This window comes from Aulonocara stuartgranti (genome assembly GCF_965226115.1).
Source record: "Aulonocara stuartgranti genome assembly, chromosome: 22".
NCBI classification, from domain to species: domain Eukaryota; kingdom Metazoa; phylum Chordata; class Actinopteri; order Cichliformes; family Cichlidae; genus Aulonocara; species Aulonocara stuartgranti.
Window position 1 is genome coordinate 12742156 of NC_138957.1, and position 15985 is coordinate 12758140.

The window sequence follows — 15985 nt, forward strand, 5'->3', positions numbered from 1 at the left end:
AAATTGATGTCATATTCACTGTTGTTACCTACCTCTTAATTTTTTATAACATGGCATGTTGTGGTCACTGGTCACCAAGCCCTGCCTGTACAACATAATTAAATCTCTTGCTCATGGCCTTCCCGTCTACTTGGATGCATATCACATACAAGTCAAACATGGCCACAGTCAAAGTTCAGCTGCAGCACACATAAATGCTCTTTAGCCGGCGCACTTATGCTGCACTTTACTTAATGCAGTGCAAACACATTATTGCAAGCCACAGAAAAGAATGGGCTTCAGAGTGCAGCACACAACTGCAGTTTTCAGCACTTTACAGCTCCTGGTACAAACAATTGCTTTGGCAGGTGTGTTTGTTAAAGAGTTTCGTAGTATTTGAAAAACAGTTCAGAGCTCAAAAACAAAAGTTTTGTCACATTTTCAGTCGATGTAAAAATTGTGCACATGAGCAAAATTTTGACACAAATGGAACCTCATACTCTCGGGGTGAAACAGGCAGCCTGCTGTGCCTCTTCTTTCCCCCTGCACAGTGTTTATTAATAGACATAAACAGACCCGGGGTAGTCATGGTCACGCATAGCAGCACAGTGACTGAGTGAGAGGAGGCTGGGTCAACTGTCTTTATCCCCCCTCCTCTCTCGGTTCATCTGTACTCGCTGCTCCCGCTCATTCTTTAACACTCACTTTACTTTTGTCGTTTGAACCAGAGCGCCTTGATTTTATTCTTGCTCAGCAGATTCATCATCGGAATACAGCAGGAAGGCAGAAAAAAGGAATCATATGTTGAGAAGTAAGTTCTTGTGATGGTTTAAATTAATTATACGTTCATGAACTTTCTGTTGTTGTTCATAATGCAGTTTTTTATTTTTACTGTGGCCTTTTGCTTAACTGATAAGTAAATGTTTTTGTGTAAGATGGACATCAGGCGCATGCTGGTGCTGTGTCTGGGTGTTGTGCCTTATCCCAGCACCTGTCCTGCAGTGAGACAGCTGGTCCCTGTCATATCTTCTACTGAGCTTTGTTCTGTTAGCAGTCAAACATGTCAAAGAAAGAACAACAAAATGTAGCTTCTAAAATATGCTCATTAATTACATGAAATGACCTAGTTAAATACAAGCACAAGAGTTCTAGCTTGATTCTTTGCTTTTTTTAGTTGGTTTCAAACCAAGAAACAGCATCTATCACATGGATCTTGTCTCTCTTGTCTCAAATCTCTACCCGATGACATTATTGGGTCAATTTGATCAATTTACCCTTGGGGAGTATCTGGCTAGTCTTGGCAAACACCTCAAAGGGTACAGTTACAGCTGCATTATTCACCAGGGGAGACTCCAAGTGCCCATCCATCGACAGGGACAATGACATGTTATGATAATCTGCTTGCTGGTGTAATCTCTGTAATGCCACTTGCTGGAACTTCAGATGAAAACTGTCTGTGTGTGTTTATATCACTAGAGGTTTTGTGTTCATTGAATGCATACTTGTCTGAGGTGTGTTTGACCGTGGCCATGCACTGAATTGGTGCCCGTGGCACCTAGCCTAAGGGAGCAGCTGTCAAAAACATACCCTGCTAAACCATGCCTCCACATGCCCACATGTGCTAATGACATCAGCATAGCTTGCAAGTCCAGCCAAAACATTAACCCAGCCCCTATTGTATGCTCACATGTTATCATTTTAAGCCAGACCTAATATATAGCTAAGAGGCCTGAGACTGCCTAACGTATTCATCTGGTTTAACAGGCCTTTCTGAAGGGGACTTCTACATCAAAACGGGCAACGGGAATTAGGCCAAACAGATGGATGACCTAGATGATAACATTTCATCCTCTGGTTTTGAGCCACTCTTCATTAAGGAAGAGGAGGGGAATCCAGAGAGATCCCTCATGGAACAAGGAGAATGCAACACAAACCTCCATGACCTCACCTTCACAGGCGCACAGCTAAAGCAATCAGCTTTGATAAAGCCATACCTCCAGGAGATGGATGACTTACTGAAGAGCTGTGAAGAGCTCACCGGTATTTCATTTGGCTCTCAGTACTCAGCAAATTATACTGAAACAAATCTGAATGAATCCAGTCATGGTCAGGCAAAAGAGGAAGTAACAGTGGAAAAGTGTGGAGAAGCATGGAAACATCCCCAAGCCTATCTTTCAACTAGCTACATTGACACACACATAGATGGGACCAGTGCCGAAGAAAAGCCTGCCCAGGGCCAATCGCATTGCATGGGAACTGTCATCGACAGGTGTGGCGTGACCACAGAACGCTGTCGCCAGGCAGAAATGCCTCTGACATCAGCAGGTAACAAACTGAGCAAAACCATGGTGGAGTATGAAGGCCAGCTGCTGGGGATGCTAGCCATGCTGGAGGGCTGTATGGAAGAAACTGGCATGGATTTTGAACCCCAAGAGTGGGTTACAGATGAAAGCCAAGAATATGTACACATCAACAAGAACCCTCAGCTTTATAGAGGCACAACACTGGTGCCCATTCAGCAAGAGAGGCTATTAAAGACGGAGAGCCAGCCAATGCAATTGGACTCCTGGGAAGAAGGTCAAGTTTCCAAGGACACCGGGAAAAGAATGACAGCAGGTTCAGCAACACATGGCAGCCAGCACAAAGATTTGTCTGGCCATGACATGATGGGTGAGCTCTCTGTGGACCGATCAGAAAGCCCAGGTCATCTAAAAACAGACAAGGTGTTCAGCTTTTCAGAGACACCCATAGATACTACAAAAGAGAACACGATGTACTGCGAGGGAATGAAGCCTGGACATATATTTGATGAAAGCACAGAAACAACAGGAGATGTGATTGAGATTGATGTAGATGCCAATGAACTCCTGTCTGAGAAGACAGAAGAACTCAAGAGAGACACCTTAGATCTGGGATCTAGTGTGACAGAATTAGAGGCCTTGGGGACTCAGATGGAGGACTGCATTGAAGGGGTACAGCGATTACAGAAGAGGAGGAAGGAGCTGCTGGTAGAGGTGCTGTGCCTGAGAGGGGAAATGGGCCAAGGGGCAAGTGAGGAGGAGGAGGAGGAGGAGCGGATTGATAACAAAGTGGCAGACCTGATGAATGTGCTCAAAAAAGAACAAGAAGGCAGAAGGGGAGAAAGAAAGAGGGAGAGAGAGATCCTCAGGGAGGAGAGGGCAGAGGAGGAAAGAAGGATGTGGAAGGTGAACCTGGAGAGACAGGGGCTACAAGATGAGCTTAGAAAGCTGAAGAGGAGGCTATTTGCAATGGCGAGGGGCTGCGCCCACAGCCAGGCAGCTCTGAACAACCAGCGCCGTGAAGTGGAGATACTAAAGAGAGAAGAGGTAAGAACATAATTACATTTCCATCCATCATGCATTTCCAACCATTCATTCATCTTCTTCTAAATGAATTTCTTCCAGGAGAAGCTGAAGTCCTTGGTGCTCCAGCTGATAGAAGAGGGCTGCCAGCTCAGGCTGGCCCAACAACAACAGCTCTCAGTAGTAAGAGCGAAGCTCCAGGAACAGAGCTCCAGTCAGACTACCAACACTGCAGAGGAGCTGACTGAATGCAGGAGGCATTCATGTGGGGACATACAGCAGTATGTGGAGGGTGGCCTGAAAGCATTGGAGGACAGGTGCAGTCAGTGGAATCACCAAAACACGTGTTTTTCTTCCTTTTGACACACACAGACATTTGGTAGTGCTGTAGTTTTAAGACATAAAAACCCACTGACACAGTGTTACAGCTATAAAACACTAAAGCTTTCTCTGATTTGCTTGTCCAGGTATGAGCCCATTTTGCTTGCACTGTTGAAGAGAAGAGAGGCAACAGCTGGCGCAATCGTTAAAGCCAAAGAGCAGGCCCAGGAGCTGAGAGCCCAGCTGAGACCTCTGATGGAGGAGATAGAAAAACTGAAGCTGCAGAGGGCTTGTTTGGAGGAGAAACTCAATCTAATCCACATGCAAAGAAGAGAAAACGTGGGGCAGTACAAGGTAACCAAGGTGACTGAGGAAAAAGTAGGGCATGACGACAAAAACACTGACATTATGCCTGCCTCTCAGGAGACGGTGCACTGTCTGGAGGAGAGCAGCAGAGAACTGAAGACTGAGTTACAGATTCAGAAGCGAAAAACCAAAGAGATCAAGGAGTTGAGAGATAGCCTTAACGAGCAGCTCCTACTTTACAGGTAATCCGTTCATCAAGTCTGTACCACACCTTTAAACCTTTAAGCCTGTAACTAGATTGTTTTTCTTTACAGAAATGCCATTCAGGACCATAACATGGGTGACAATGAGGAGGAAACATGACTGTTCTTCACACAAAATGAGCTTGTGTTTTAGGAAACATAGTAAACTAAAGGTTTGATCAGTGCACTTTAACACATATAAACATACATGCTGTTATAGGACAAAACCAAGACAATCTTTTTTTTTGTAAAGATAAACTAGACTGCAGCTTGTAGGAAAGTTTTTGTTATGAATAAACGCAGTGTGTTCTTTGTAATCTAAGTGCCACTGATGAGTTAATGTCTGTCTCTGAAGAGCAGACTGAATTTCTTGTACTTATAAGGCCAACGTGCCTGAAGAACTAAACACTGGGACACAGACGAACAGGGTGAGTAAGCCTCAGAGACGGGAAAAAGTACCAAAACATCACAACACAAAAGAGGCCTGAGCAAAGTGTGACGAAGCATCATCAACTCTTTCTTTTTTCTTTTTTCTTTTTTTTCTTTTTAAATGACAGAAACAGCAGTATGCGACATTACGTGATGGCAGAGCTTCAGTTCATCCTTTGTCATTTTTTTTTTTTTTTTAATAAATAGGACAGGGGGAATGAATGAGAGAAAGAGGGGGAGAGAAAGAAAGAAAATCAAAGGGGAGAAGAGACGGTGAGAAGGGGGGGGAAGAGAGAGAAAAAAAAAAAAGAACTCCTGGGTCACCTGTATGGAGAAAAAAAAAAAACAAACAAACAAAAAAAACAAACAGAGGAGACAGCAAACAACAAAGAGCAACATAATAATAGAGAAAACAAAGCACCATCACAATAAACTAGCTAGTCATAGATATCAATATTTACTAAATAATAAACGATATTGTGCAGCACGCAAGATAGACAGCGCACAGTGTGCTTTGAGGCAGCAGCCAAGAAAGCTTTAGTCCGTGTCTGTGAATACCCATGTGTGCATACCTGTGTGGATCAGCATGCTTGCATTCCAAAGGTTTCTCCATGTAATGATCTGCTAGGGAGTGTGGGGGGGCCACAGCCCCGTCCTCCAGGGTGTGAAGCAGGTATGGAGGAGATCAAAACTCCAGACATCCAGAGGCCCCCAGAACACAAGAGACCAAGGAAGACCAACAGAGGGGCAGCCGCGCCACTGTTCCAGTAAGAGCTGAGGAGAGTCCCAGATGAGGGCTCGCCCAGCAGCCGCGGAGCAGAAGTCAGGGGGAGTTGCAGTGACGCGCCCGTGAGTTCCGCCGGCCCCCAGCTGTGCCTGAGTGACCGAGCCCCAGGCCGAGAGGCCGGGGGCACCCCACCTCCAAAGGGGCCCGAGCGAGCCCCAGGCCCCGACAAGCGGCCGCCAAGGAGTGAGCCGGTGTGTACCCGGACGCCCACCCCCAGACACAAAGAACCACCAACACACCGACACCTGAGGGAGTCCGCCACTGGCAGGGGAAGTGGTGGTGGGTGGAGATAGGCCTCCAAACCTTGGAGGGCCTGAGGTGTCCCCAGAGAGGTGGCGTCTGATACCCAACCTGACATATAGACACAGACATACAGGCACACACAGACACAAACATCCATTCCCACCCTCATGCTCTCATATGCACTCACTCCACACTCAACCAACGTGGAGACAGACATAAAGAGACGCTGTACACACAATCACACTCCCCAAGCGTACTCTACAAACCGGGTCTAGGTACCCTTGCCCCTGGAGGGGGGAATTGCACCCAGACCCAGGTGGTGTTACCCTTTTCCCTGCGGTGGGGAGAGGCAGACCACCCCGACTCCGCAGCAGCAGGGAGGCCCCACACCCCAGACCGCAGTCGGACGGCCAACTCCTCCTACTAGCCCTCCCGCTCCAGCAGGCCGCAGAGAATGGGGGTGGGAGAAGACTCCAAACCTCCCTCCACCCGCTCATTGTAGTGTTGATGCATATGTGTTCTAAGGTGCAATTAAAACCCAGGAGGGCATGGAGCTACCTGCCAAGGAGCAGCAGGTAAGCGCATAGTCCCTCCTGCTAGCCCTCAATGACTAAGTGTATTTAAAATTGAGAGGTGGGCAACGACGTCAGGGGTGAGGTATACACCCTGATGGTGATTTGGACTCCGTGATTGTGCCCACCCCCAAGATCCTATATGTATGTGTAATGAGAGTGTGAATAATGTGAATGTCTAAGTTGTGGGATAAAATTGAGGCAGAGGCAGCCAGAAGGGGACGGGGGGGGGGGGGGGGGTAGCCTCCTCTGCACCCTGGTGACATACCCCCACTCCAAGGCCCTGCATGTGTGGGTGGTTGTGGAGGAGCGGGAAGAGGGAGGCAGCTGGAGATGGGGAGGGAAGGAAGGGAGGGGTAGGTAACCCCTCCCTGGGGCCAGCTCCCCCGCTGACCCCAGTAGGCACCCCCACCCTCCGCGACCCGCCAGGGAAGGGGGGCCCAGGCCCATCAGACCGGGGCCCAGTGCAGTAGCGCCCCCCCGGCTCCACAGAGCCCTGGACAGTCCACCCAACCCCACCACAGAGAAAACTGCACCCACCCCACCATCCACACATCTTCCAGACTACATAAGACGGTAAACGCCCAGGCTGAGATCTTCCTCCACCTCTCCTGTATCTCCCCCTCCTGCAGAGAGTTCCTGAAGAGAAGAAAGCTCCTGCAAGATGTGACCATCCCCCCCACCAGTTGAAGAGCCCCCCAGGCGGCTCGACGCACCGGCGGCACCCTGCTCCAGGGCCGGGCCCCCATGCACCCACCCGCCCACAACCCCGGCAACACACCAACCAGGACCCAAGCCCCCGAGGCCCGGCCCGGGCCACAGCCCAGAGACGGAGCGCCCCCAGAACCTCACGCCCATCCCGGACCCACCCAGGGGCAGCCAGGTTGCCAGGTCAGTAACCCACGTCCGTCAGCACAGACCCTCCCCTAGCCCCGCTGCACGCAGCCGCGAGGAAACAGTCACCTGAGAGCCAACAGAGCCCCCAACCGGACGTGACCGCTACCCCGGGTTGAGCTCCCCAAGGAAGATGCCTCCGGGGAACCCCCCGACGCCCTAAGCCTGTCCCCACACAAAATGAGCTTGTGTTTTAGGAAACATAGTAAACTAAAGGTTTGATCAGTGCACTTTAACACATATAAACATACATGCTGTTATAGGACAAAACCAAGACAATCTTTTTTTTTGTAAAGATAAACTAGACTGCAGCTTGTAGGAAAGTTTTTGTTATGAATAAACGCAGTGTGTTCTTTGTAATCTAAGTGCCACTGATGAGTTAATGTCTGTCTCTGAAGAGCAGACTGAATTTCTTGTACTTATAAGGCCAACGTGCCTGAAGAACTAAACACTGGGACACAGACGAACAGGGTGAGTAAGCCTCAGAGACGGGAAAAAGTACCAAAACATCACAACACAAAAGAGGCCTGAGCAAAGTGTGACGAAGCATCATCAACTCTTTCACTAAAATGATTAAAAACTGTGACTGCTCACGTTTGACAAGGAGACAATCCTCATTTTCACAGAATTACAGGCATAGTGGATGTTAAACATGCAAAATATTAAACATGCAAAAAACGTTTGTGGCTGAAGGAGAATAAACTATGCTGTACCATGAGTACCAAAATGAATCAAATAATATATCAATAATTTAGTGTCATTAAATGTATGGCTTAAATAAACTTAAATATCTATTCATGTCACTTTAAAATTTTATGATTTTAATTAATGACATTTCATTTTAAAAAACTAATCAATCATGTTTAATTGTTTAATGAGGGATTTATTTCATTCATTTTGGCACTTGTGGCCCTCCATACAGTAACTTTTCACCCTGAAAAGCAAAAACCTGCATTTCTTTAAATGGCCAGCAGAGGGCGATAACTCTGAAGACTTCTGGCTTTATCTGTGTGGAATTAGGCCTCTACTCCTTTGCTTTATGGTCCAGATAAACAGTCTGCTAACACTCAGTTACTATTTTGAGGTCATAAAGAATCAAAGTTCATTTTGTTAATAAATTAGGGTGACTGTAAGGGTCAGAAAGGAGTGTCCAGTGCAGTCAGTGCTCATAGACCAACAACCTGTCTATCACAAGTCATTGCTTGTCATTTCCAGTAAAAAAACAAAAAACATAACAGGATGAAAATGACAACAGTACCTTCTAAATCTCTCTTCTATAATCATCTGTAGTCCACAAAAACCAGAGCAACAAGATTTCAGGAACGTTACTTCAAGAAAGTCACATTCAATGCCACTGTTCTGTGGACTGCGTCAAATTCTAGCTGGCATTTTACTTAACGTTGTAACATAATCACTTTTAATTGTTCAATAACACTTTATTAGGGAAAGAAAGCATTTACAATATAGCATTGTACAAGGAAGAGCCAGTTAATTACAAAAATACAGATTATACATAAGTGCATTGAAAAAAACAATAAAGAAATAAAAATGAAAAAAGTGAAATTCTTGAGGCAGTAAGTTACTAAAACGAGTCACTTTCAGTGTCCCAAAACAAGCCAGCGCTACATTTAGTCACACTGTGTTCTTAGCATTTAGTGTCCCGATGGAAGCGGAGCAGGATGGCGGAGTAGCTGAGTGGAACTATTTGTGATCAGGCTTGTAGGTCAATGCACACGACACGTGGAGGTGTTACGCGGTAGCTTCACTTTCCATTGTACCCTCAGGTTCTTCATCATTGTAGATGTTCTCAGCCTACACGGACAAATCAGTGTCAGTTATTCAGACTCAAAAATATTAGCTGTGAGAAAACCTTTAGTAAAAATATGTCTAAATAAATAAAATAATTGGCAGATGGAACAACACACTCACAAAAAGCATTAAAAATCGTATGGTACAAGGCAGAGGGATTGAAAGCTAACATGTGGTCACAGCTGTCTTACCATTTGCCACACTTGCATAATGTTGTCCTCAGACACAGAACAGGTGACCCAGGGTTCATTGGGGTTCCAGGAAAAGTCAGAGATCTTGGCTGTGTGGCCTCCGTGGATAAACTAGTAAAGAGAAGAGAAGCTTCAAGTTTCGGCATACATCAATGCAAGATGGCGACACTTCTACAGACTTCAGCGAGTCTCACCAGAAGCTCAGGCGGGCCGTCCTCTGCATCTTCTGGAGACTGCTCCTCGCCAATTTTACTACAGAAGAAGAAATGAGAGTTAAACTTTATACAAGGCAATGTCACTACACTGTGCCACACATTTCCGGGGTCAACTAAGTCTTTAAAGCCATCTGTTTTAAGAAGGTCTTATCAAATAATTGTGTACCTGAGATCCCAGACATTGAGGCGGCGATCTGTTCCACTAGATGCTAATACGGTTTCATTATGAGGTGACCACTGAACCTAAAACAGAATTTAAGGCGCTGAAGGTGAAAAGCAATTAACGCAGGTCATTCATTCATCATAAAAGTAAATCTTTGAGTTGCTGTCTGTGTGATTCACTGCTTTGGAATTACAAGAACGTCTTGGCATCTGCATCGGAATGATCATCAGGAATATTAATAATAATCAAAATGCAGAAGTGTATATTGAAACCCACACAGCCACTATTTTCTCAACAAGAACACTGATATCAGCAGCAAAGTCATTGCTGTCGTAGTTTAACGCCGAGCTGAGCCATTACACAGCAAAAAGCAAAGAAGCGGTGCTCTGACCAAGACGGTGAGTTTGGGTGGAGTTTTTCTACAGTCCACAACAGCAACGCGTCTTATTGTAATCGAGATTAAAAGCCTCACAGGTAAGAGAACTAGCAGCAGTACTTGATCAAACCAACATGTTTGCTCAACGAGCTCAGAGGTGAAGAAAAGCATTTTTCCAGTTTCTCCCAGCCACTGAAGTTTGTTTGTAGGATACAAACAAAAACAAAAGCTGCAGAAGTTAAAATATATTATTTAGACAGACTGCTAACTTACTTTAATATTTAAATTTACCAAACCTGCTGCAGGCTGAAGGCAGCAGGTTGAGTCAAAAGAGGCATATACTACATAAGATTTATTTCAGTGCTTTATTTTAAAATTTAAATCAGTATAAAATATACAAAATTATATCACTGCACCACTAGATACTGTCCTTATTTCAGTACAATTTCATTCATATAAAGAAACATCTTACCTGAAAGATCTCATCTTTGTGCGACTCAAAGGAATGTAGCTTTAGCTTCAGGTTTCTCAAGTCCCAAAGAGCCACGGTCTGTGGGCGGCACAGATATAGATTAAAACATGCCTGCAACATTTTCGGCAACAACACTGCAGTTACAAAACTAACAATACCATGAGGATTATTTAGTCAACAGTTACAAAATGCACTCAGTTAAAAGTCCTGCTGTTAATAAAACAATACCAATTAAAAAGTGTTGGAATATTATATCACCTTGTCTGCTGAGCCGGTGGCAACGATGAACTCGCTGAAAGGGTTAAATGACAAACAGTTGACCTCTGCTGTGTGGGCCTCCACTGCATGGCTGGCATTGGAGGTATTGTTTGAACGAGTGTCCCAACTTAAAGGACAAGACACAGGGTGACGCTCATCCTTTTGCTGCATTTGAAAAAAACTGTAAGTGTGCTTCACCTGCGCGTGGTATTTCACTGAGAGCCTTACATCATAAGCTTCTGGTCGTCTGCTACAGATCCAAAGAGCGACTCGTGAAGCAGATGCCAAGAGACGTCTTCAACCACAGCACTGTGACCGGTAAAGACCGTCTTTGCATTTACTATCCTGCCCTCCTTGGGAACAGCACTGATGTCCCACAGACAGATTGTCTAAGGGACAAAAGCACATCAAACCTCATGTTTGCACTTCAGTTTTGTAAAAACGTAGTCAAATTGGAAAATGATTGTTAACAGCAGGTTTTTGGCAGTGCACATTTTTTAATACCTTCCTGACATTTCATTAAGGTCAGTTTCTGACAGCATTTGTGGAAAAACATTTAGACAGAAGTCATTGTAGTTATGAATGTAAAGCAGGGGTGGGCAACTCCAGGCCTCGGGGGCCGGTGTCTCGAGGGCAGGTTTTAGATGAGTCCTTGAACCAACACAGCTGATTTAAATGGCTAAATTAGCTCCTGAAGTTCTCCAGAGGCCTGGTAATGAACTAATCATGTGATTCAGGTGTGTTGACCAAAGGTGAGATCTAAAACTTGCAGGACACCGGCCCTCGGGGCCTGGAATTGCCCACCCCTGATGTAAAGCATGGGTCTCAAACTCCAGTCCTTGGCTGTGTCCCAATTACCGGTAAGAGACTGCACGCTTGAAGTACGCATTTTAAGTGCGGTTGCGTCACCGCCACGCGACGACGGCTGTCCCAATTCGAAGTGTGCTTCAAATGCATACTCCAAATGCGCCGTCCATTTCCCCAAATATCAAGCGTGGTCCGGTGCACGATTCGTGGTCCCATATATCCCACAATTCATAGCGCGGCGGTGGGTGTGGATAATTTTGCCGCAAAATGCGGCAGACGCGAGCGGCTGAAGAGGTTTTTTTTTTTCCTTCCAAACTTTATTGAAACCATAAAGCGAACAGTCAGTCATTCCAGTTCAGTTTGTACAGTAGACATACAAGGCAAATAAGAGTAACAATATACAGTACAATGAAATAAGAAGGATAAATAAAGGATAAAAAAAAAAAAAAAAAGGGGGGGGATGTGACAGACTTCATAACAACTTTGTATTTGAAAGTTGTGACAGCTCATTCGTTGAACATTGCTGAACGAATTTCAATCAATGATAAACCTTTTTTTATTGGAAGTTAATTTAAGAGAGTTTAAGTAATATTCAATTTCAATCAAAAACAAATTAAATGATGGGATTGAGTTTTGAAATTTACATTTATGTATGTGGAATTTCCCTAATAAGATGGAGCGGCCGAAGAGTGAACTGTCAAAAGTACTGAATATGACGATCGATAGATAGATCGATATACACACACACACACACACATCTCATAATATTCTGACAATACTATAATATTGGCCATATTATATTTACATCACCACAGTGAGTTGACTTTAGTCTCATGAACAACATTAACTAATTGTTATTTACTAACTAATCTTAAATGACTGTTCAGCACAGAAATGAAGCCCAATAATCATGTTTTACAGTCCCGTGGTCTCAGCCTCAGATACTCAACTAATCAAAGTGATGTCATGACAAAAATGAATGACCAACAAAACATTTTCTCCTTCATTTCTGTCAAACAACGCTGTATGTAACGTGTCTCGCGGTTAGTATCATGGTTGCTAGGCAACCTGAACAGCACGACGAAGCGTATACCGTCCCATTTCACAAGCCTCTCACTTCCACACTTCTCGTACTTATAGTACGCACCGTACGTAGTGCGCGTACTTCAAGCGTGCAGTCTCTTACTTGGGACACAGCCCTTGAGGGCCGGTGTTCCTGTTGCAAACACACCTGAATAAAATTAGTAGCTCATTAGCGAGAATATAGAACTCACCTGCATGCTAAATTTAAGTAAATGTAAGTGTTTGGAAAAATGAACTTCTAAAAGTACTTTTATTGCACCATGTTCATTCACTCACAAGCTGCTGTAACATGAATCAAACGGCTGAATTTCCACCTCAGCATGCAGTCTAAAAGTTGCATAGTCTTGCTAATGACTTTAATTAATTGTATTCAGGCGTGTTGCAACAGGGACACGTAGAAAAGTTGCAGGACACCGGCCCTTGAGGACTGGAGTTTGAGACCCCTGATGTAAAGGATCAGCTGAGTAAATGATTTAATTCACCAGCTGGCATCAGAAATGCTAGTTCAATAACCTAATCGTAGAAATAATGCTCTGTGATAACTACAGTAATAGAAGCTGCAAATGAACAAAGCTGAGAGCAGTTTAATAGTTAAATTACGAGCATTTCCATGTGCACGTCACACAGACAACTCGAGGGATTGGAACCAAACAGTGAATGCAAGCGGTCATGAAGGCTGAAGTCGGCCCACCAAAATATCTGTGTGTGTGACTTTTTTGGCAAAGCAGTTTACTTTTATTTATGGTACTGGAAATATAGTGATTGAAACTAATATAACAAATCTGTAAAATAGCCCTAGTTGGAAATATCTGCTGCTAAAAATTAAAAACAGAAAAATATTTAGCACCATTTCTTCATAAAACAAGAACTACTTCCTCTTACGTGATCATCTGACGCACTAAGAAGAGCTCCTGACAGATTTGAATTCCAGGATAGACCATAGCCTTCTTTCTTGTGGCCTCTGAGACGCAGATCAGGGCGACACACTCCTGGAGTATCTAAAGACGACATAATAAAATCAACTGTCAATTCAGAGACACTGGAAGAGAGGTGCGAGTCTAAAAGAACTGAACAGACAAGTTTGTTTTTGACTAGCGATTCTGTACGCCCAGTATTTATGTTTTGATGAAGTTGTATAATTGTTTTAATACCAGCAAGCTACCAATCACAATCCAGTTTTTCATAACGTACTCAAGAACATGCCATCTTCAGCGGTGTGTTGTGCTTTGTGTGATTGTTGCACCTGGCTTTGAGGGATGCTTTGTGTAATCAAACACCAGCACATCTGAGGTGGGGGTCTTAGTGGCAATGATGCAGGGGTTCTGGGGCATATAGCGGGCACGGTTCACTTCTCCTTCGTGATTGATCCTGATTTCAATCTCAATCTTGCCGTTTACTGAGCCAAAGCCTCCAAACTCTTCAGGGAAATATAGAGAAATATGTTTGCAAGCTGTAAGTATATAAAATATGAAGTGAATGCATTATACATTCTCTCTTTATCAATATACCCACCTCCTTTGTCACTGTCGTAGTGCGAGGTGTCAAACTGGGCATCATCATTGGGCAGCTGCACGCTAGCAATAACCAGGTGATTCTGCTCATCAGACGTGTGAGTGCCCAAAATGAGCCTGTGTACGCTGTAATCCTTTCCCTCGGGCCTGGTAGGGAGAAAAAAAAAAAAAAAAAAAAGGTTTAATGCATTAATACCACTTTCTTGCATGTTTGAGATATATTACTGGTCAAATGTGTAAGCGCTTCCACCTTGAGACGTCAGGTAACCACTGAACAGTCAGGCTGGGCCACTCTAAGGCATGGGTCATAACCAGGTCGTAAAGAAAGGGGGTGTTTTTCTTCCAGATCTTGTACTCTTCATTGATGACCCTCTCCTCCAACGCATCATCAAAAGCACCAGCTGGAAGACAAAGTGGTCACAGAACCAGTATTGATAATTGGCCACACAGTAATACTGTAACTAAATAAAAAGTACAAATACCTGTCAGATATATCCATAGCTTTCACTAACTCAAGCTGTTAGTTTATACTAGATTTATTTCTGTTACAGTTAATCGAATAGAATAACCCTGTAATTGTCCCACAAGGGGAAATTTGGGTGTAACAGCAGCAAGAAAGACACATATACAAACAAACACAAGACACAGAACCATACACAATTTTTACATATTTACATCAAGGACAATTGTTACCAAAAACAGAGTACTGTACCGTTATTAAATTAAATAAAATTAAATAAAGTTAAGAGGCAAACCCTGGTTATAGTGTGAATCGGTTGATAAAATAGAGGTTTACATCAGCGCTGTCACTTGCACTATGTTTGTTGGGAGCGGTTTTGATTGTATAGTCTGACAGCTGCAGGGAGGAAGGACCTGCAGAAGCGCTCCTTCATGCATCGAGGATGCAGCAGTCTGTCACTGAAGGAGCTCTGCAGTTAAGCAACATTTACATGCATGGGGTGGGAGACTGTCCATCAGAGATGTTATTTTGGCAGAGTCCTTCTGTCCCCAACCACCTGTACTGGGTCCAGGGTGCATCCCAGAACAGAGCTGACCTTCCTAATGAGTTTATCCAACCTCTTCCTCTCAGCTGCCGATAAACTGCTGCTCCAACATACCACACTGTAAAAAATGACGGATGCCACCACAGAGTCATAGGTCTTTAAAAGCGCCCCCCGGACTCCAAATGACCTCAGCCGCCTCAGCAGGTCGAGTCTGCTCTGACCCTTCCTGTAAAGTTCATCAGTGTTGTGGCTCCAGTCTAGTTTATTATTCAGGTGAATCGGCAACAACCTTTAAAAGTTGGTCTTTACAGTCAACAAATTTCGCTATCAAGTGATTTGACTGTTAACGTGACAAGGCCTAGGTATTTATCAGTGTTATGAGAAACTTCTCATTGTTCCCGCACCTTGCTACAGCGTTAGCATTACCATAAGACGTGAACTCATTTCTTCACCTCTGCCCGGTATTCACACACAAATTACCCCAACTTTTCAGAGACTGTGCCCAAACAATAACTGAGCTTTGACATCAGTAAAGTTCACCTTCACACTCTTAAATTACCCCCGCTTGTGTTGACTGTTATAGAGTAAAACACAAGAGCTACGGGCAGCTTGCCCTAGCTGCCACCTAAGCTAACCTGACAACTAGCTGAGAGGCATCAAACAGAATCGTTTCTTTTTGCTGACAACTAAAGTACTCACTCTACCTTCCTTGTCTGACATCATGTTTCTCCCACGTAGCTGACAGAAAACTGAAAGCTGAAGTGTGGTTAAGGTGTAGAGCCCCTTGAGCCTCGTCCAAGCTGGTCCTCCGGTGTGCCTGCAGACCCCCGGTACCGTTTAAACCACGGGAGTACAACGGCACGCTAAGAACTAGCTAACCGAGCAGCCGACTGTGAGAGACGTGGGTGCATTCGCGCGCTCAGTACAAAGAGGGGCGTCTTCCCACCAATTACGGCGCAGCACCTGTGCGCGTGGCTATCGCAGACTCCGGTGCAGCTGC

General features: G+C 44.7%; 2 protein-coding genes across 3 annotated transcripts; one reads left to right on the forward strand and one right to left on the reverse strand.

Annotated features, from left to right (window-relative positions):
* The first annotated feature begins 224 nt into the window (after positions 1–224).
* On the forward strand, positions 225–4972 carry sync (syncoilin, intermediate filament protein). Its single transcript, XM_082522052.1, has 6 exons — positions 225–790; positions 1744–3326; positions 3405–3619; positions 3770–3977; positions 4047–4171; positions 4244–4972. The coding sequence occupies exons 2-6, from the start codon at positions 1800–1802 to the stop codon at positions 4290–4292; spliced, it is 2124 nt and encodes a 707-aa protein (XP_082378178.1). The 5' UTR covers positions 225–790; positions 1744–1799; the 3' UTR covers positions 4293–4972.
* A 3539-nt stretch (positions 4973–8511) lies between these two features.
* rbbp4 (retinoblastoma binding protein 4) lies at positions 8512–15932 on the reverse strand. Of its 2 annotated transcripts, XM_082522232.1 has the most exons (12): positions 15690–15930; positions 14232–14382; positions 13983–14128; positions 13714–13887; positions 13353–13468; positions 10809–10969; positions 10581–10707; positions 10323–10400; positions 9478–9554; positions 9291–9348; positions 9097–9207; positions 8512–8908 (listed from the first exon to the last, which is right to left on the reverse strand). In XM_082522232.1, exons 1-12 carry the CDS (start codon positions 15706–15708, stop codon positions 8846–8848), a joined length of 1281 nt encoding a protein of 426 aa, XP_082378358.1. In that variant the 5' UTR covers positions 15709–15930; the 3' UTR covers positions 8512–8845. The 2 variants fall into 2 exon arrangements, with proteins under 2 accessions (XP_082378358.1, XP_082378359.1); XM_082522233.1 differs by lacking the exon at positions 10809–10969 and having other exon boundaries at positions 10581–10745; positions 15690–15932.
* Between the last annotated feature and the right edge of the window lie 53 nt (positions 15933–15985).

Coding starts and splice junctions, on each gene's coding strand:
- sync (XM_082522052.1), top strand. CDS start 1,800: ATGGATGACCTAGATGATAACATTTCATCCTCTGGTTTTGAGCCACTC. Junction 3,620..3,769: donor CTGAAAGCATTGGAGGACAG/GTGCAGTCAGTG, acceptor TTGCTTGTCCAG/GTATGAGCCCATTTTGCTTG. Junction 3,978..4,046: donor AAAACGTGGGGCAGTACAAG/GTAACCAAGGTG, acceptor CCTGCCTCTCAG/GAGACGGTGCACTGTCTGGA.
- rbbp4 (XM_082522232.1), bottom strand. Junction 14,129..14,231: donor TGGTTACCTGACGTCTCAAG/GTGGAAGCGCTT, acceptor TCTCCCTACCAG/GCCCGAGGGAAAGGATTACA. Junction 9,208..9,290: donor ACGGCCCGCCTGAGCTTCTG/GTGAGACTCGCT, acceptor TCTCTTTACTAG/TTTATCCACGGAGGCCACAC.